Here is a 19,824-nt window from a genome sequence, read left to right on the forward strand (position 1 = left end):
ATCCTTCACTGTTTACCTAATGAAACGCTGTGTCACAGCTAATCCGGCCATTGGCAGTCAGTCAACCTCACCAGGTCTCTCTCACAGCTGACTCACCCTATGTCACCGCAACTCTGAGAAAAAAAAAAAAAAGAGAAGAGAAGAGAGACAAAAGTTCCTTTTGTCCATCTATTCCTTGCTGCTGCCCCTACCCCTGCTAGCCCATCCCATTTGGTGTTGCCATGGTTACAGGACATTTGTCCTCTGTGCTGATGGACAGTCTGAAGGATTCCTTTTCACAACGCTCGCTCGCTCGGGTCGCTCTCAGTCTTCTTCTCTGTCGTTCTATCTTTTTTGCTCCTCTGCTCTCTCTCTCTCTCTCTCTCTCTCTCTCTCTGTTTCTCTCTCCCTCTCTGTTTCTTTCTCTCTCACTCTCTCTCTCTCTCTCTCTCTCTCTCTGTTTTCCTATGTCGGTCAGTATTCTTTTTCTTCTCCTCCCTCTCTGTCTCTGTCTGTCTGTTTGTCTGTCTGTCTCTCTCTCTCTCTGCCTCTCCTTCTCTCTGTTCTCTCCTGTGTCCTTTGTGCTGGAGTGGTGTTGCGTTCTCTGGCTCTAATTGTATCAACAGGATTGCTCTTACGAGGAACGCAGCGGCGAGGAGGTCAGAAAAAGGGCCGTAACCTCTGACCCCTGGGCAATACCTGCTGGGCACAGCCATTGAGGGTCAAGCCCTCTCCACTCAGATGAATTGGAGCTGTGTTTATAATGCATCCCAGCTGGAGAACAGGACAAAGTTCGTAGAGAAGTGAGAGAGAGAGAGATAGTGTGTGTGTGTGTGAGACAGAGAGAGAGAGAGGAGTAAACAGAGTTATCTGTGAATTTAGACTCAGTCAATCTTTGTCTCTTGGCTACAGTGATAAACCCCAATGGAGCAATTGTAGGAAAAATGGGGATGAAAAATTGAACAACTGGAGATTCTACAATTGATATTATAAATCTGTATGTGTTATTTCTCTTCCTGTATTTTATGATTCACTCTCGATATCAAAATGAAATAAGATAGGTGTGGTGAATGCAATATCTTGCAGTGGAGTGAAGACATTTGAAATGTGCAAAGTATAAGAAAACTGACTCAAAATTAAAGCAAACAGCTTATGATATGTCAATTCTGAGAACAAATTAGTTTTGCTTTTCTCCTCCTACGATAGCTTTGATCGCAAAGGAAGTCAAGATGTTTCGTGGTGTAAATGCAACATTTAGAGCGTGTGAAAGAGAAAACATGACAGAGAGAGATTAAAACCAAGCAAAGAAAAAAAAAAAAAGAAAAAAATCAGGACAATACAAACTCTGCTAACCGCACTGTTTGTGAGAAGGCCTAATGGAACTGAGAAAGATGTAGAGCTTGTGAGGCCTGAAGATATTGTACGAGCTTGTTGACACCTAACCATTACCACATGTTCTGACGTATGGTCTGTCTGCCTTACTGCCGAGTGAGTGTGTGTGTGTGTGTGTGTGTTTGCTGGGAGGAGGAGGGGGTGCGGGATTGATGGGGGTAGCCCCATCCCCTTTCCTTCCCTCTTTCTCTCCTAACCCTCTTAGGAACCCGAAATTAGATTAGATTAGATTAGATTAGATTAGATTCAGCTTTAATGTCATTGTGCAGAGTACAGGTACAAAGCCAATGAAATGCAGTTAACATCTAACCAGAAGTCCAAAAGAATAGTATTATTTACAGATAAGTGCAGGTATAATTAGGAAATACAGCATAAATGATGCTAAGTCTTATAGTATGTACAGTGTTATTGACAGCTGAGAGCAACATATATACAGATTATTATATAGGTATAATATATTAAATATGTTATACATAGAGGTGTAGTGAACAGAGTTGGAAAGGGGAGTGTATATGTGAGGGTTGTATGTACAGTATAGGCAAATTAAGCACAGTTGGTTGTATGTACAATGTAAATAATGGTAATGTGAACAACGTGAGAGGTCCAGCCTGTGCAAGAATGAGCAGTGCACATATAAAAGTACTGAGGCGGTGCAGTAATGAGTGCAGTCATGCTTAGCGCCGAGGTGTGGACTTCAGCAGGGTCACAGCCTCAAGAAAGAAGCTCTTCCTGAGCCCGCCAGTGCGGGAGCAGAGGTTCCTGTAACGCCTACCGGAAGGTAGGAGAGTAAAGAGCCCATGGTTAGGGTGGGATACATCCTTGATGATGCTTTTCATCCTGTCCAGGCAGTGTTTCAGGCAGTGTACGGTAAATGTTCTCAGTGGTGGGCAATTGGGTGCCGGTGATCCGTTGGGCAATTTTCACCACCCGCCGGAGTGCTTTGCAGTCTGATGCGGGGCTATTGCCATACCACACTGAGATGCAGTTGGTGAGTGTGCTCTCAGTGGTACAGCGGTAAAAGTCCACCAGTATCCTGAGACGCAGGAGAGCTTCCTTACGGCTCACGTAGGTGGTAAAGGCACCGTTGCGCCTTTTTGATCAGGATGGAGGAGTTCAGGGACCAGGCGAGATCGTCGGAGATGTAGACGCCAAGCTTGATACATGTTACTCTACGGCTCTGTTGATGTAGATGGGGGGGGGGGGGGGGCGTGTGCATGGCTCCTAGCTCGCCTGAAGTCCACAATGATCTCCTTGGTCTTCTTGGTGTTGAGGGCCAGGTTGTTGTCGGCGCACCACGCGGCCAGGTGCTGGACCTCGTCCCTGTAGGCCGTATCGTTGTCCCCTCTGATCAGGCCCAACGACGTGGTGTTGTCTGCAAACTGGGTTACAGTGTTAGAACCATGTGCAGCGAGGTGAGCAGTCCAAAATATTTCGCCAAACGTCATGGGTTGAGAAAGCCCGGGAATCAGGCGTTCCCATTCTTGATTGAAAGAGGGGAGATTCTAAATACACGCATGTGTGAAAAGAGCTTTTGTTTCATTTTTACAGTTTCAGTGTTAATGTTATGGCTTAGCAGGTGATTTCTTTTTTTCTTTTCTTTTTTTTTTTTTTATATAGAGTCCAAAAAAATGTTCTTTTGTAAGGATAAGTTGGCATCCCATCTAGGGTTTAATGGGTAAGCGCCCCCCCCCCCCCCCCCATTAGTGATTTGGTAGACGAAGCTGATGCTTCTCAGTCTGCAAGAAGCTTCTGTGGAAGAGAAATATATGAGAAGAACTAATTGAAACTGATTTGTCCCTCTCACACTGAATATTTTTGCAGTAAAATATCTGAAGGCAAAGCAGTGGTGTTGCTCAGTTATTTCCTGTGGTGGAGCGAGTAGAAGTCTCCTACACATGTACAGGAACGCAGTTGTGGCTGAAGGGGGAGTGCAGAGGAGGGCTTAGCACACAGACTTGTGACACGCCTGGTGTTCAGGGTGAGACTGGAGGAGGAGAGGTTGTCTAACTTAACAGATTGGAGGGGAACACAGTGTTGAATGCGGAGCTGAAGTCAATGAACAGCACTCTGATATAAGAGTTGGGACTGCCCAGGTGGGTCAGGGCAGAGTGGGGTGCTGTGGAGACGGCGTCCCCTGTTGACCTGTTGGTGTGGAAGACAAACTGATGGGGGTCCAGGGTAGTAGGCGGATGAGGATTTCAGATGTGATAGAACCACGCTCTCGAAGCACTTTGCAACGATGGGGGTGAGTGCAAGTGGGCGGAAGTCATTCGGAGCCGTAGCTGTGGAGTGCTTCGGCTCTGGCACAATGGCGGCGGTCCTGAAGCTTGTGGGTACAACTGCCTGGGTCAGGGACAGACCGAAAATGTCCGTGAAGACCCCGGCCAGCTGCCCTGCACAGACACGGCCAGCTATTCCATCCGGGCCAGCTGCCTTCTGTGCACTCACCCTGCTCAGGGTGGCGCAAACATCAGAGGTGGAATGTGAGAGAGGCAGTTCGCAAGGTGGGAGATCCGCTTTGAAGGTGACCTCCTTGTTTCCCAACTCAAAGCATAGTGTAAAAGTAGTTGAGTTCATCAGGGAGGGAGGCAGAGCTGGATGGGGGCACAGTACTGGATGGTTTAAAACCTGTGATGGTCTGTACACCTTGCCATATGCGCCGGGGTTCGGGCAGTTGAAGTGCTCTTCTGTCGTCAGTTTGTATATGTGTTAAGCCTGGGAAAGTCCCCTCCTCAGGTTGGCCCTGGCTGAGCTGCAAGCCTCCCGGTCTCCAGACCTGAAGGCTGCATCTCTGGCTTCGAGCAGGAGGCGAACCTCTCTGTTCATCCAGGGTTTCTGATTAGGGAAAGCTTATATTTGTTTTTTTTGCATTGTCCACACACTTGTTGATGTGATCCAGGACAGAGTTGGCATATGAGTCATTGTTACTCTGAGAGTCTGTAGTGGCATGGGCAGCAAACACGCTCCAGTCTATGTGCTGGAACTGGTGCCGAAGAGCAGAGCCTGCACGTTCCAACCGGGTCTTGACGGTCCTCATTGTGGGTTTCACACGTTTAATGACCGCGCTGTACTTGTGAAGCAGGAACAATGAAAGATGATCAGACTATCCCAGGTGGGGGAGGGGAGCGGCTTTGCAGGCGTCAGCCACATTTTATGTAGACGTGATCCAAGGTTTTTATGTCCCCTTGTGGTCCAAATCAGAGCAATAACCAGATTATTTGTCAAGTGTACTTAAGGAGAAATAAACGATAGGTCTCCAGGATAGGCCTGGATAATGCAGGCCTGCTTTGGATTAGGGAGGTTGTTTGAGAGCCATCTTGCTGTGGGGGAAACAGGGAAAAAGGGGGGGTGGGGGCAGGGTTCTAACTTCGTCCCGAAAGCCGAAAAGAGCAGTTTAATGTTGTATCAAAATGCGAAAGCGAAGAAGGTAAGTATGTATTCAGAAATAACATCATGGAAAAACATGACTTTGAAAAGTTGAAACTGTGAGTTTGCTCTGTGTCAAGCATTCATATTCAGATCGCTGATAAAAATTTCCACTTTCGCATTCTGATATTTCCACGTAACAGACAATGAATCAAACTTTTTTTTTTTTTTTTCTTCTCGCATCCCGTCACTGTGATCACACAACAGTCCCACTAAGTTCTGAGTCATGCCGCTCAAGTTAATTCATGCCACAATTTCCACAGTATCTTCATCTTTCTCTTTATCTTTCTACAGACGCAGTACTCCTCTTCCTCATCTCCTCTTAGTAGTGGAATGCCTTCCTAACGTACGAGTGCAAAAGAGTACAGAGAAGTGAGTTAGCAATGCAAAGACCAGCTTACCATCCAACCAAACAACTAACCAACAACAAATATTTACACTATAGTCTCCTTAGGGATACTTTTTTTTACTTTTTTTTACTTCTCTTGGTCTCTCAATCTTATTATCGTTCTCTTCTTTCTTTCTCAAACACACACATAAACACACTCTCTCTCTCTCTCTCTCTCTCTCTCTCTCTCTCCCTCTCTCAGTCTCTCTCTCTCTCTCTCTCTCTCTCTCTCCCTCTCTCTCTCTCTCTCTCTCTCTCTCTCTCCTCTCTCCCTCTCTCTCTCTCTCTCTCTCTCTCTCTCTCACACACACACTCTCTCGCTCTCTCTCTCTCTCCCTCTCTCTCTCTCTCTCTCTCTCTCTCACTCTCTCACAAATTCACTTATTGAAACATTTTAATGTATCTAAGCACAATGTAACACAAAAAGCATTCTCAGAAAACACGCAAAGGGTGACATTTTGAGTAGATATATTTTTGTAAATGTTTGGTAACTGTTTTCCGTGATTACAGAGGGAGACTTTATCATTACAACACTATTTCAACACCATTCTCTTCTCAGACAAAAAAAAAAAAAAGTACTGAAGCTAGACTTCAGCTTGTTATAGCCAGAAAAAAAGGGAAGCGTGAGTGAATGAGTGAGTGAGCGAGTGTGTTAGTGATTGACTTTAACCTCAAATCGGTTCTTCATCCAACTTCAAACATGATTCAGTAAAATGACAACCCCACGGCACAAAGCGGGATTAATGTAGCACAAGGGTTCACCTTTCTCTGTGGCAAGACTACATGGGCATTGATTAACAAAGCGTAGGCCATTGTGTTTCTCTGAGCGGTGCCCGCTGGACTGCACTGTGAGTCTGGAGCACGCTCTTCACGAGAAAGAGGGAGTAAGAGAGACAGAGAGAGAGAGTGAGAGAGAGAGAGAGAGAGAGAGAGAGAGAGAGTGCTCTGTAGGGCAAGCAGTGTTCTCTTTGTTCACGCGATGCCAGAGGACAATTGGGCTGCTCAGGCATGCTCAGGGAGACAAATCTCCAGGAATGGCTCGTATCTCATTAGAAGACTTTCTGAAGTTTATTATGATTGGACAGCCCTGCTGAAAGCAAAGGAAGACGGCTCAAGAGCTGGAGAAAGGTGGGGTGGTGGTTTCAGAGTGTATATTTATGTGTGTGTGTGTGTGTGTGTGTGTATGGTTTAGGCTCTTCAGATGGTTTAAGGCTCTTAAGGTATCATGTGGCCCAGATGTCCTGATGAATAAATAAAGTTTCAAAAAAAAAGAAAAAGAGAAAAAGAAAAGAAAAGAAAAAAAATCAGGCCAGCAGGGTAAATTTCCTAATTGAAAAAAAATGACACAGCTGTTATTTATTTATTTTTTCTAATAGTAGTTCGGGTTATGTTGTTAGGTGACATTAAAACGGAAATCAGTAGGAAACATTTGTGTGTGTATGTGCGTGTGTGTATGTCTTATTAGACTACAGCATGCAGATGTTCAGTTGTGGCCTGTTCAACTGTTCCTGATAGAGAGAGAGAAGCCATTTCCTATTCTCTGTGGTGCCTTTTGCGTACCCTCAGAAAATATCTGTACATGTCCTTAGTCTCTCTCTCTCTCTCTCTCTCTCTCTATCTCTCTCTCTGTCTGTCTCTGTCTCTCTCTCTCTTTCTATCTATCTCTCTCTCTCTCTACCTCCTCGGTGAATAAGTGCACATTTCTATGCTTTTGAATGGTCGTTTAAGAAGTGTCTTATAAAGGGTACCAGCAGGGGCAGGCTTTGAAAACAAATCTGTCCAAAGCCAAGCGAGAGCAGGCCCACAGCGGGGAGAGAGAGCCCCAACACCGCGCATAATAAGCAGCCAAAAGAGGCTTCCTGTGGGGCCTGGGCCGGAAAATAATAATAAAAAAAAAAAAAAAAGAAAGAAAAGAAAAGAAAAAAAAACTACTCCTCTCGGAAGGAAGGAGAAAGGAGAGCGATTCCTATTCCTGCAAGATCATATGCACAAAGACCTGAGTCCCCTCTTGTTTTTTACCTTTCTTTTTTTTTAAATTCTCCACATCTTTGCTATAGGGTTGTGTATACTAATGCATTTTTGCTATGTTTAAAGACGTTTGTTTGTTTACCCATTTATTCAGTACAGTTACAGCAGACGTATGACGCAAGTTCGTTTATCAAATAGTTTATTTATGTTTGTAGATGTATTCTTTTTAGTTGTTTTTTTTTTCCGTACTTAGGTTGCATTTGTCAACATGAGCCATTTTACAGAGCGTTTTCTTTTTTTTTTTTTTTTTTTTTCCCGGCTGTTCAACTAATATCTCGGCACGCGGTTATTTCAGAGATTCATTTCTCTATCTATTCACCAGACGTCTCCTAACTCCGAACCTCTGTTAAAAATTTTGCGTACCTGACCACCAACCTCCATTCTTCTGTGCATATAACATCAACGGGGTCACCTCTACAGACTGGTTTAAGAAGAGGTTTCCGAGTCATATCCAGTTAAGATAAGTATTACCCTCTGAATCCACTATTCTACTCAGTTCTTGTTGTTATTTATTTATTTCCCCCCCCCCAAGCATTAGTTCAGTCAAGCTGACATCTCAGTTAACCTCTAGGGTCAGGTCATTTAGTACCCATTTGGACGCTTTAAGTGACATAGCCCCTCATTTCACGTCACCCTCTTTAGAAAAAAAAAAAAAAAAATGCAGCTTGCGCCAAGAGCATGCTGAGTAGCTATGTAATCATGCTTAGCCTTTTCCATGTGCATTTGCCATTAACGTCGGTCAGCCAGTCTGTTGGGTCCAGCAGGTCATTTGGACCCATCATCCCTGTGGTTCTGTCTCGTTCTACCTGCATTTAGCGGCATGTCTGTTCAGAGTGGGCGAAGAGAGGCGGATAAATTTAGCGCGCGTTCAGTAACCCGTTTTGGAAGCCTTCTGACAGTTCGGAGAGCCTCCCATTGTTTTCGGTTTCCTCGCTCTGGGACGGTCAGCGCTTATGTATGGCGCTGTGTTTTGTGGAGACTTGCCCGGGCTCTCAGTCAATTTTTTTTTTTGGTCTTGTTTTGAAGGTAACTGGACACCTTTTTCCCTTCAGGACTGTGTTTGAGTAAGTCAGCCTACGTCTTCTCCACATGCTCCCGATCCTATAAACACACACACACACACACACAAACACTTAACCTTTCAGACAGAGGACAGGATAGTGTGATAGGTTTAGTTGGCAGGGACTTCTGAGTGGGAGCTGTTTGAGCTTGTTTAAGTGAGGATCCATCAATGGCCCCTGGCATTGTACTGGAGACTGTGCAACCAATCAGATGCTGGAAATTCAAGCAATACACACACACACACACACACACACACACACAAAAAGCCATGGTATATAGCACTTGGTTATCACTCTTAACATAAATTTACAAAATACAACAGAAGCACTAAATGAATGAATGGATGAATGGATGGATGGATAAACAGTTCAACAAATGAATTCAAATAAATAAATAAATAAATTGTCTATATAAGAATGGTCCATGCAAGAAAACCCTGGAATGTCATTGAAAAAACGTCTTGAGGTAAAGTCTTCTAGCTTATTGAACTAGGAAAAAGTTTTGAGTATGAAAACGCTTTGGCCGGCCCTAAACATAGAGTATTGCAAAATGTGTTTGTTTGTGCTACAAAATATTGAATATTCTATTTAGCCTACTGAGTGAAAGGACCATTTAGGGTTCTCTGCCCATCCTCAGCTCTGCCCCTGTCCCCCCCCCCCCCCCCCACCCCCCCCCTCACTGTGGGGCATCGCAAAGCGGTGTGTTCTTCAGCACCTGCGAATGGAATGCTAACAGATTAACCACAGAGAGGACAAATGAAGGGAGAAACCCACTGGGACTAGCAGAGAGCCTATGCAAATGGCCAGGCCAGGGAATTATGGGAACTGACCCGCCACTGGCATCTTTGACTTGGGAGGGGTCAAAGGTCGGCCCCCCTGACTCCCCCCCCCCCCCCCCCCCCCTCCCGCGACCCATAGATCAGAACGTGACGTATGAAACAAAACATGCATGCGGGCAAACGCGCAGGAATGTTTACTGGAGCAGTCAAGTCAAGGAGGAAAAATCAGATTCCACAGGTCACCGTCATTAGATGCAAAAAAAAAAAAAAAACCCTAAACAAAGTGCTTTCAGGCCTTTTCAGAATATTAGACCAAACATTAGCTGTTCAACATAAGAAATGTTGAATCATTGTGTCAGCACACTAACTGTAAAATACAGGTTGTCAAATATTGCTAAAGACAGGAATCATGCAGACAAACCTTGAATTTTACTCTTTATATTCAGAGCGTAAAGAGAGCTGAAAGCTCCATTGTTGCTTATGCCCGTGTGTATTTCCCATGCGTTTTGCCGGAGCTGGAATCATTAGCATAAGAAGAACTCTCTGAGGAGGGTGTGAAATATCCTTTTCATGCTACCTTCAGGCCCATAGATTCCTGTCACGTCAGGCCCGTGTGTCTCTCTCCCTCGCAACGGTTTGTTTTTAGATTTCTGGATGCTGTAGGGGGTGGGGGGTGGGTTAGGGGTTTTTTTTTTTTTCCCCCTGTCATCTGATGGATTCTCATTATCAGCCAAGCTCTGGTGTTCATTAGAGGTGAATTGCAGTCAGTTGTACTGAGTTCAGGTCATTTGTAATGGCGTTTCTCAAACAAAACTGGATTCATAGTGTATGTGTGTGTGTGTGTGTGTGTGTGTGGCGGGGGGGGGGTGGGGTTTCCTTGATGAATTAAAGGAACTCCAATGCAAATCTGCATACACAAACTATGCTGCTATTTGAAATATTCTCTTGGAATAATCACAGGATGATTGCATGCTTTACTGTTTAAACTTGATGGTGTGTGTCATTTGTTTTCTGGTGTGGAGCTGCATTCCTGTACATACGCACACGGAACGGACAGCCAGATACACACACGCACACACACACACACACACACACACGCATATATAAACACAGTCCTGCAGATGCAGATCCTCGGCTGCTATGGGATGAGTTGGATATTCAGGATGACTGATGAGGCTGGTGTCTCTCAGGGCAGTGTTCCTCTCAGCCTCCTGACACTGTTGTGATTTAGGATTAGCAGAGAGGGAGAGGGACAGAGAGAGAGAGAGAGAGAGATAGAGAGAGAGGGAGAGGGAGAGAGAGAGAGAGAGAGACAGAGAGAGAGAGAGACAGAGAGAGACAGAGAGAGAGAGAGCGACCTCAACTACCCCCTTGCCTAAACAATCACCCCTCCGAGCCCCCTCTCCCTTTCTGGTCAACCCCTCCTCCTCAACCCCCTTCCCACCTCCTCCTTTTTCCCCCTCCAGGCTGGGGGAGGGGAGGTTGTTAGCCCAAGAACTTTTTGCTCATTATGTTCTAAAGCCCTTTTGCTTATCCTGGGGTAAGGGAGGGTGGATGTGCTGTCCTCTCTCCCTCCCTCTCTTCTCTCCTCTCCTCTAAAAAAAAAAAAAAAAACCCACACCCTACTCTTGTTCTGTTGCTTACAAACAATATTGCATCAAACATACAAGTCACTTAATGCTCTTTTCAGACTACCCAAAACAAACTACCAGATGTTTCTTGAACACTCCTTAATGGCCCTAAGACAACAGGTTTTCTTTTCTGTTCTTTTTTTTTTTTTTTTTTACCCCCATCCCTGTTCATATTCATTTAAACTAAAGTTCCAACAAGTCTCTTTCTCCCAGGCTTAAAAATTTGATTTTATTTGCAAATATCTTCTTTTTGAGAAATGTAAGCAAATGTGAATCTGGAGAAGAAAAAAGGAATTAGTCATTTGTGTGATTTTTGTTTTCCTTTTAAAGTAAACTTGTTTGAGAACTTGTTTGAGTTTTAGAGAATTATTACAGACTATGACGGTAAATCAATGTTACTCTCATGAAACTTTTTGTATTTCAATTTGGTCTTGGTTTTGGTCATAACATTCATAAAAATAAAACTGCCTCTCAATATGTTCTGCCAGTACTAAACAATAAATTGTGTGGTTTTTTTTTTTTTTTAATTTAGCTGAACAAAGCATTTAGTTGAGTCTCCAGGCACTAAGATACACAGTGTAATCATTGAGTCTGTCCTAACATACTCTGAAATAGATGAGTATGATATTAAATTTGACAATGGACATAGCAAAGCTTTACCTTTCTCTCTCTCTCTCTGTTCAGTTTTGCATGCACTCTGAGGTTGTGTTACCATGAGTTTTTGAAGAGTTTTGAATGGACACAAGATTTAAGTAAGCTTCTTTACGAGAGCTCTTGTGTCTCAACAGGACAGGACCACTACTGGCCCCACACTTTAGTTTTCTCTCTCTCTCTCTCTCTCTCTCTCTCTCTCTCTCTCGCACACACACACACACATACACACAAACACTTTTTTTTTAGTCTTTTGGGCTTGCAGTTAACAAAGTTGGAAACCTTGTTAGAACAGAGCTCAGCACAGAGAGAGGGTAAAATTACAGCCCTCAATACACTCTAACAAGACTCTCAAACTACTGAGGAGGTCTTCTGGCGAGGGGGAGGGAGAGGGAGAGGGGGAGGGGGCGCTTAGGGGACAAAAGTTTGTGAGGTGAAGTCATTCTTGTTTAATTGGAATTTTTTTGGGGGGAAAGTGGTTATTTGCTGACTTCGAAGTACAGGATTTCTGCTGAGTTGTGTGGTTTGATGATGTATCCAGATGATAGACCAAATACCAAAACAGAGATTCTCTGACAACTTGTTGAGAAGCCAATCAGGAATGTGCAGCCCAACCAACCAACCAACCAACCAACTGACCAACAAGCCAAACAACAAACCAAATAACCAGACAAACATACAAAATTTATAGCTAATCTCTCTCTCTCTCACACACACACACACACGCACACTTTTTTAGTCTTTTGGGCTTGCCGTTAACAAACTTGGAAACCTTGTTAGAACAGAGCTCAACATGGAGAGAGGGTAAATTTACAGTCTCACACTGCTTAAATAATCAGCCTGTCTGTCAGAACTGAGAACTCATGTTCTCATCACGACCCTGGGTAGGTCTCCAGTGATCTGTCCTCATGCTGAGTTTGGTCAGTGAGAATCAGCAGCGTCTCATCTTTGAGTGTGACTACCTTAATTCTGTCCTCTGTCTCCAGGACGCAGGGATATAAAACACCTTAAATGTAAATCTCACAAGTGGTGGGTGAAACTTTTAACACCTTTGTCAAGTTAAATCAAAGCCTTACAGCCAGGATCATTGTCTCTGGTTTTGACAGAGAAGTGGTAGTGTGATTAGGCTGTCAAATTCGTGAGAGTTTCTCTTTGTTGGTTTAATGAAGAGACTGCAGTTTTAAGAGGTAAAAAGCATGTGCAAATCAATACACGAAAAATATATTTGAATCTGAAATAGTATTTTGATGTCCATTTCTCAAAAATATACATGTAAACCAAATAGCTTATGCTAACAACAGGGCCGGGTCCTGGTTGAAATCTACGGTGCATGACTTGTTTGTCGGTTTGCAAGTAAATTCTGTTGTATAATGCAATGCACGAATACAGTTGGTAAACCGTTCTTTGCGATACCTCACAAGCTAGTACCATTGGGCAAAATTCCGTTTTCTACAGTTTGTATTGTTACACTAACGTCACAAGGTTAGATAGTGGGCGGACCAAACGGAAAAGTGAGTGTGGAGGTGTGGCCGTTTTACAGTTCAGGCTTAAAAACACACGTGGTCCTGTATGAAGTTTTGGAACACAGAAAAGTTAGGGTACGGAGAGTGTGACTCACATTGATCATCTGGTAGTCCGTCAACCACGCGTTGGATAGCCAGGAAAATGCCGTCGTACGCACTGAATCAGTGTATTGATTTGGATGAAGTTTTAAGCAAGGTAAATTTATTTTACTATTTGCTGTTTTTTCAGTAACTGTCCAATATAGCAACGGAGTGCAATGCAGCAGAGCATGCGTGCATGCGCTGAACTGCTTTTAAATTAGTTTGAACGTAAAGGGGGTTCTGGACAACAAAGTTTGCAGTGTATAGAAAGGCATATATCGCTAGATTGATGAATGAGAACTAGCCTTCAAAATCGATTCAAGAAGTTGAACTAGATAGCAAACAGGCTAACGGACCCATCTACCGTTGGATCACTTGGGACGAGTGGGCCGCAAATTTTGTGTTTGTTGTATGCGACATCTTGATTTTTTTTTTCCCGGGGCATACATGCATGGACATGAGAAAAAAACGACAAAATTTAATTTCAGTCGAGGAGACGCGGTAAAAATCTTGTGCATTATTATGGTTAAGCCCTGCAGTGTTTTAAAGATTCTGTCGCTGTTTTGAATGTAAACAAGTTCGATGCAGCAAGTTTAATGAATTCATCGGCTTTTTCCCGAGGCTAGAAACATTTGTTTTCTCAGTAGTGGACCAATTCCCCATTTCCCTTAGGCTGCAAAAACTCCGTCTACAAACTTGCCAAAATTTGAAGACTCGCCAGACATCTAGAAAATTAAGTTGCTCGAATGAGATGGATTCGCAACGTGTAGACCGCTACTGCTGGTTGTAGTATACAGCTTTCCATCAATAACTTCACTTTTGTCTTAAAACCTGTTACAGCCTGAAATATTCCCGTTTTAAAGGCCGTAGTGTATAACTCATCAGAGGAATGGTTGTGATGGATGTACTATTACATTGCGCCACACCTTATTATTATTATTATTATTATTATTTGTTATTATTAATTTCATTTTGTAATGTCAAACGACAGTTTCGTTTACCGGATGCATCGTCTGCATGTGCTTAATACATTTTCAGTTTCATACTGGCTGTGCGCATTAAACAGGAAACTTGCTTTGCGTTCGGTATTTGTGCCGTGTATGCTCTGTAATTAAGTCAGTAGGACGTTTTGTTCTGGCAGTTTGAGAATGGTTTTAGTCATCACTTTTTCCCCCCCCTCATCTTTCAGCAGTTTCTGAGCCTTGACCTGCGAGAGCCACCAAAGACCTCTGCTTTACATGCATCATCAGTTGGATATAGAAAACCAGGGACCTCCTGCTCCCCATCCAGTGGTTCAGGCCTCTCGCCACTTGGCACAGAGAGTGTAAGTCTGACCTCAAGCCACTGGAGGCAAAGCAGAGAACATTCGCCGTCTTCACGCTGGAACAAGATGTCATTCTGGACTGAGCGCTCCGTCAGTATGGTAGAGTCTAACACGGGCGGTTTCAGTTGGGCATCTTCTGAGACCAGCCACGGACAACAGGCCGCAGTGACTCCAAACTCCTTCTCTGTCACGAGCTCCGCCTCCTCGGGCGCTGCGCCGACCCCGTCGTCCCGATATAAGACGGAACTGTGCCGTACTTACACCGAACGCGGCACGTGCAAGTACGGCGCAAAGTGCCAGTTTGCACACGGGCAGGAGGAACTGCGTGACCTGAACCGCCATCCCAAATACAAGACGGAACCCTGCCGCACCTTCCACTCCATAGGCTTCTGTCCCTACGGCATCCGCTGCCATTTCGTCCACAATAACGAAGACGACCTTGCCCACGCCAGACCCAAGAACCAAACCTCCAGGCCCCCTGCCCAGCGCCCCCCACTCCTTAAACAGAGCTTCAGCTTTGCTGGCTTCCCCTCCAACCCTGCTCCACTCGACCTGTCCCTGCCCCCACCCTTCCTCAGAGCCCCCTCCGTCTCTTCCCCGAACTCTGCCACCATCTCCGACCTTCTCTCTCTCGCCTTCCCCGACTTGGACCGCGCTGGGGATCTGGAGCAGGCCCCTGAGCCCCAGCCTCAATTTCTCCCCTCGCCCGACTCGGGCTGCTCCAACTGTGGATTGACCCCAACCCTGTCCCCCTCCCATAACCCGCTGGGCCAGACGGAAGGGTGCCTGCGACGGAGCCCAGGTGCTGGTTCGTCCATGGGCGGCAGATGCCTGTCCCACACCTCCCTGTCTGACCAGGAGAGCGGCACCGGAAGCTCTGCCAGCAGCCTGAGCGGTTCTGATTCCTCTTGCAGCTACGACGCCCCTGGACGAAGACTCCCCATCTTTAGCCAGCTCTCTGTACCAGATGAGGGTTTCTTTAGCGAGAGCAGCAATGGCACAAGCTTTTTCCTCTAGACGCCACCGACGTAACACACTTTTCTTAAGACTGGTCTGTTTTAATGTGGTATACCTACAGCGCCAGATAGACGGATACATTTTTGGTTAAGCTAAAAAAAAAAGTAGCTTTTTAGCTCCTTTTTTTTTTTTTTGTTTTTTTTTTTGATTAAGCTCAAAAGAATGAGGGCATGATGTACAATCTACTGCAAGTTTGCATTCAAAGTTTGAATGTTCAACCTGAAGCAAAATGGGAGCAGCACTCTTGTGCTTGAGAAAAGGGCCAGGGCTTGAGTCACATTGTGACGATGTTTTTCCAAACGGCTCGGGGGGGGGGGGGGGGGGGGGGGGGGTGAGGTGGGCTGGGGGTGGGGTGGGGTGGGGTGAGGGGGTGTATTTGACAGTTATAGAATTGTAACTGTGCCCACTGTATGCTGGTGAAGTGCTGAGGACGTATTCAGATTCGGTAGGAGAGTGTGTTTCCAGGGTTTTTTTTTTTTACACTCCTGATGAAAAACCGTAAAGAAAAATGAAACATACTTAAAAAAAAAAGCCAAAGAGAAATAACTGCCAAGTTCTTAGCCTTTTCGTATGAATGTTTGATCCAGTGTTGAATTTTTATTTTGAGAGACGTGGCTAGTTTTCCAATTCTGCTCACGATGACATGTGCTTGCCTTAAAGTAAGGTGTTTTTCCCCTTGAAACTGGTGAGGTTTTGAGAAGTACAAAAAAAAAAAAAAGAAACAGAAAAGAAATGTAAAATGCCTGTGTGTTGTTTAACAGGTTTTTTTTTTTTTTTTGTTAAGCTGCAATACGTCGTTAAGGAACCTCAAGGTTGATGTTAATCCCCCATCTCCTTTAATGATCAGCGTTTTTGTTATTTTCCTTTGAATGGGATTTTGCTGAATCGCTTTATTGAAGGTTCCGCTGGAGCTCCACTCAGACTTGAGATTGCCTTCAGAAATTATCCTGTAGCATTTGGCATGATGTTTTTTTTCCCCCCTCTCTTGTCCAGTGGATTGGGGGCGGGGGAACTATGTTTGTTGTCTGTAGAATCTGAACTGTTCTTGGTGTTGTAGATTTCTTTTTTTTTTTTTTCCTGTATAGTGTTTTTTTTTTTTTTTTTTTTTGGTAATGGTAGGCTAATTCAAGTGTTAAGTCAGGCGACTAGCGCTTTTTTTTTTTTTTTTTCTTCTTTTTTTCATAGTTGGTTGTTACGATGGGTCCATGTTTAGCATCTGACCGCCTGAAATGTTTAATGTTTAGGAGCTGATGGAGAGCCTTTAGTAAATTAATTTCCCTTTTTATTTATTTTATTGTATTTATAGAAAACATACAAGTTGCTGTTTCATTATGCGTGTATTAAGTTTAATATATTGGTTTTTTCCATCTTTTGTACTGAAAATAAACTTTTTTTTAAAATCAAACAACTGAATAGTTTTAACGGTCTTTATTAGAACACTTGCATACAACTGCATAAAAGAAACACACGAAGCCTCCTTCCCACAGAACCGTTTTAACTTATTAAATTGGCAGTAAATGCATCAATACATACAGATGAGTTGTTGTCTGATTTCTGTCAAAATCAGGCATTAGAGATCCTGTGTCAATTGCCCTTTTTCTCTGTGTAGTGTTACAGGGAGAAATTAGAGTATGACTATAAACACTGGGTGAAACCCAAGAGTATCATCTGAATGTCAAAATATGTTGCTAACAGTTATAGAACAGTTCTTAAAATACCTAGGCTACATACATTGATAATAGAAATTAGATTTCGTTCTTCAATTTTATCCTTGACTCAGTATATATGCTGTTTTATACGCATTGGTTTGGAGGTGGATTTTTTTTGTGTGTGTGTGTGTTTTTTTCTTTGTTCTGACTGGATGTGTTGGTGGTTATGGGTAGGTGAGGTAGCAGAGAGATGAAATCTTTCATGGAAAGGAGCTCATATTCGTTTTGTCCGGCGTTAACACCTCCCACTCTTTTCGTGAAGCGCTACTTTCCAAATGTCTTCATACGGCTGCTGATGAAAAGCCGTAATAACCCATAGAGTCAAACAGAGCAGCAGCAGAGAACTGGAGTGAAAACATGTTGATTCATTAACAGGCTGAACATTTGCAACCTTTGTATTGCAAAACTATCCCCAAAACAGAATTGCAAAGTCCTAGTTTCCCAGAAGAAATGGTCCAAAAAGCAGCACATAACCTCATCTGCTCAGCCAATAGTCTTTTTTTTTTTTTTTTTCATTAACTTGCTTTCACCTCCACGATGCAAGAGAGTCATTCCAATTAAAAAAAAAAAAAAAAAAGAGAGAGTTGGGGATATTTATGTCCTTTGAGATATTTTCTGTGGCAAGAAACTGCTTCAGTGTGTCTTGTGCTTGTAGTTGAAATAATCCCCTGGGGAGGTTTTCCATCTCATGGAGGTGGAAGGGGGAGGGAGGGGGGGGGGGGGTCGACCGGGAAAGGGTTAAAAATGTCTTACTGTTCTCCATTGTCCAGGGGGGAAGATTCTCTCACATTGCCCAGTGAGTTTGCACAAAGGCGGACGCATTCCCACACAGCGCTCGGATCATCTGGGATCCTGAGCAGATGGCTGCATTCACCGCCACTGCGGGTCAAACATATGCTCTCGAGCCCGGAGCAGAGAAAGGAATCCCTGAAAGAGGAGGGAACTGGGGGGGGAGGGGGGATAAGGTGGGTGGGGGGGGGGGGGGTGGCAGGGCTGAGAAGCCTGGACAATTCAGTACTGTACACCAACAGAAAGAGGAGGAGAAAGAGGGAGCAACGAGAGCGAAGTGAGAGGAGAAATGTTTTGTTTTGTTTTGTTTTGGATCTGAGCGAGTGGTATATGACACATGGAACCAGGCAAAAAGTGTTCCTGACTAAACACACTCTGAATGCCAACAGTACTTTTTCGTTCAGTTTATAGATAAATGAATGGTTCCTAGGAGCCCAGATTCGTCTTTCTTGGGGAATATCTCTCAATCCAAAGATCACGTACATGCGTGATGTACGAATCTTTCTCTCCACCAGTTACACTTTGTCCTTTTAGGGTAATATACTGAGCAAAAGAAAAGAAGAAAAAGCCCTTTTCAAATCTGTAAGAGGGCAAACGTAAAATGACACAATGACACGGTTTGAGGAACTTTACGAAAAAAAGACAGAACAAAAAAAAAACACACACACACAACTGAATGAACGATGAGTTGCTTCCCAAACTGTGTCATTGTGCCAAACATTTGAGTTTTTATTTATTTATTTATTTAAAGTTTTTTATTTTAAATACTCAGCATATAGTCAGAAATCAAACCAAAATTGATTTGATCAAATTTCGGTTGACAGACTATACACACGCAACTGTACACATTATTAGGCATGATGAGTAAGATGGAGCCCTTGTTTCCCTGGTAACACTGCAGGTCGTGTTCTTGTTCTTTATCAGGAACGAGGGGGAGCTGCTGAATCATGGATAAACTGCAAACCATGACATCAGTGTGTGGTCATCAGTAAATGATTACCCGATTAACTGATGAAGTGCATTTTGACTTCTTTCATTTCTCACTGGATCCTTGAGATAATAATTTGCACGTGACATAATGCAACAGGTCAGCAACCTGTGGTTAAAAAAAGGATGTTTCAGATAGATTCATGTTTATTTAGAGACAATGACTTCTCCCCTGAAACTCCATAAATAGACACATTTTAAGACAAATGATTTGCATATCCGGATGCAATATGTCGTAAGTGCGTTGAAATACCTTTCAGTTTGCGAAGGAAGAGAGATTCCCTTTTGCTGTGTCTTGCAGATGTTTTCAGGAGGTAGTGTGTGAGATTGCTCTTTAATGTTGACACTTAAACACCATAAAAAAATAAATAAATATCAGAGCAAAAAAAAATATTTGGCAAAACACATCAACAGCAAACACATTTTAATATTTTAATAATAATGTTTATGATTGTGATCGATATTAAAATCAGTAGACCTTTTATTTTTTCAGGTGGTAGTACTTCAGATGTTGATTATTTTATTGATACTGCTCACATACATAATGTTAGCATTTTGAGTAGTTTGTCGGTCATCTTTGACCACAGTGGGAGTGCTGCTTACTAACCACTAGAGGGCAGTAGAATCACAGTGTACTCCTCACTGCTGCTGCTATCAGAATGATGACTTTAAAAACTTGTGTCTTTGAAATCTTAACATCAGCATGATTTCATAATTGTCTTTTTAGTATTTGGTATTATGTCTTTACAGTACTTTATAGTACAGAACTGTCTTTATAGTGTTTGGTATTATGTCTTTACAGTACTTTATAGTACAGAACTGTCTTTATAGTGTTTGGTATTATGTCTTAGTGCCTAGTGTTCATGTCAGAAAAAGACATTTTCATATCAAATGATTATTTTTTGTAACCTAATGGATGGTTTATTAATTTCTTGCACTTCATGTCGACACAGAAATAATAAAAACATCAGTTCGCCTAAGATCATTTACATGAGTTCAAATGGACCACGAGGTTTTTATGCTTGTTTTTATGTTTGAAATGAACAGAAATATGTTGTC

General features: G+C 43.3%; 1 protein-coding gene across 1 annotated transcript; it reads left to right on the forward strand.

The window, feature by feature from the left end:
* Window positions 1–13,000: 13,000 nt before the first annotated feature.
* LOC115815713 (mRNA decay activator protein ZFP36) lies at window positions 13,001–15,280 on the forward strand. The gene is made up of 2 exons (XM_030778705.1): window positions 13,001–13,054; window positions 14,129–15,280. The coding sequence occupies exons 1-2, from the start codon at window positions 13,001–13,003 to the stop codon at window positions 15,278–15,280; spliced, it is 1,206 nt and encodes a 401-aa protein (XP_030634565.1).
* The last annotated feature ends 4,544 nt before the right edge of the window (window positions 15,281–19,824 follow it).

This window comes from Chanos chanos, chromosome 6 (assembly GCF_902362185.1).
Source record: "Chanos chanos chromosome 6, fChaCha1.1, whole genome shotgun sequence".
Taxonomy (NCBI): domain Eukaryota; kingdom Metazoa; phylum Chordata; class Actinopteri; order Gonorynchiformes; family Chanidae; genus Chanos; species Chanos chanos.

Bases quoted from the DNA above. Each gene is read 5' to 3' on its own strand.
- LOC115815713 (XM_030778705.1), top strand. From the start codon at position 13,001: ATGCCGTCGTACGCACTGAATCAGTGTATTGATTTGGATGAAGTTTTA. The intron at 13,055-14,128 runs GTAAATTTATTT...CTCATCTTTCAG, and splicing joins TGGATGAAGTTTTAAGCAAG to CAGTTTCTGAGCCTTGACCT.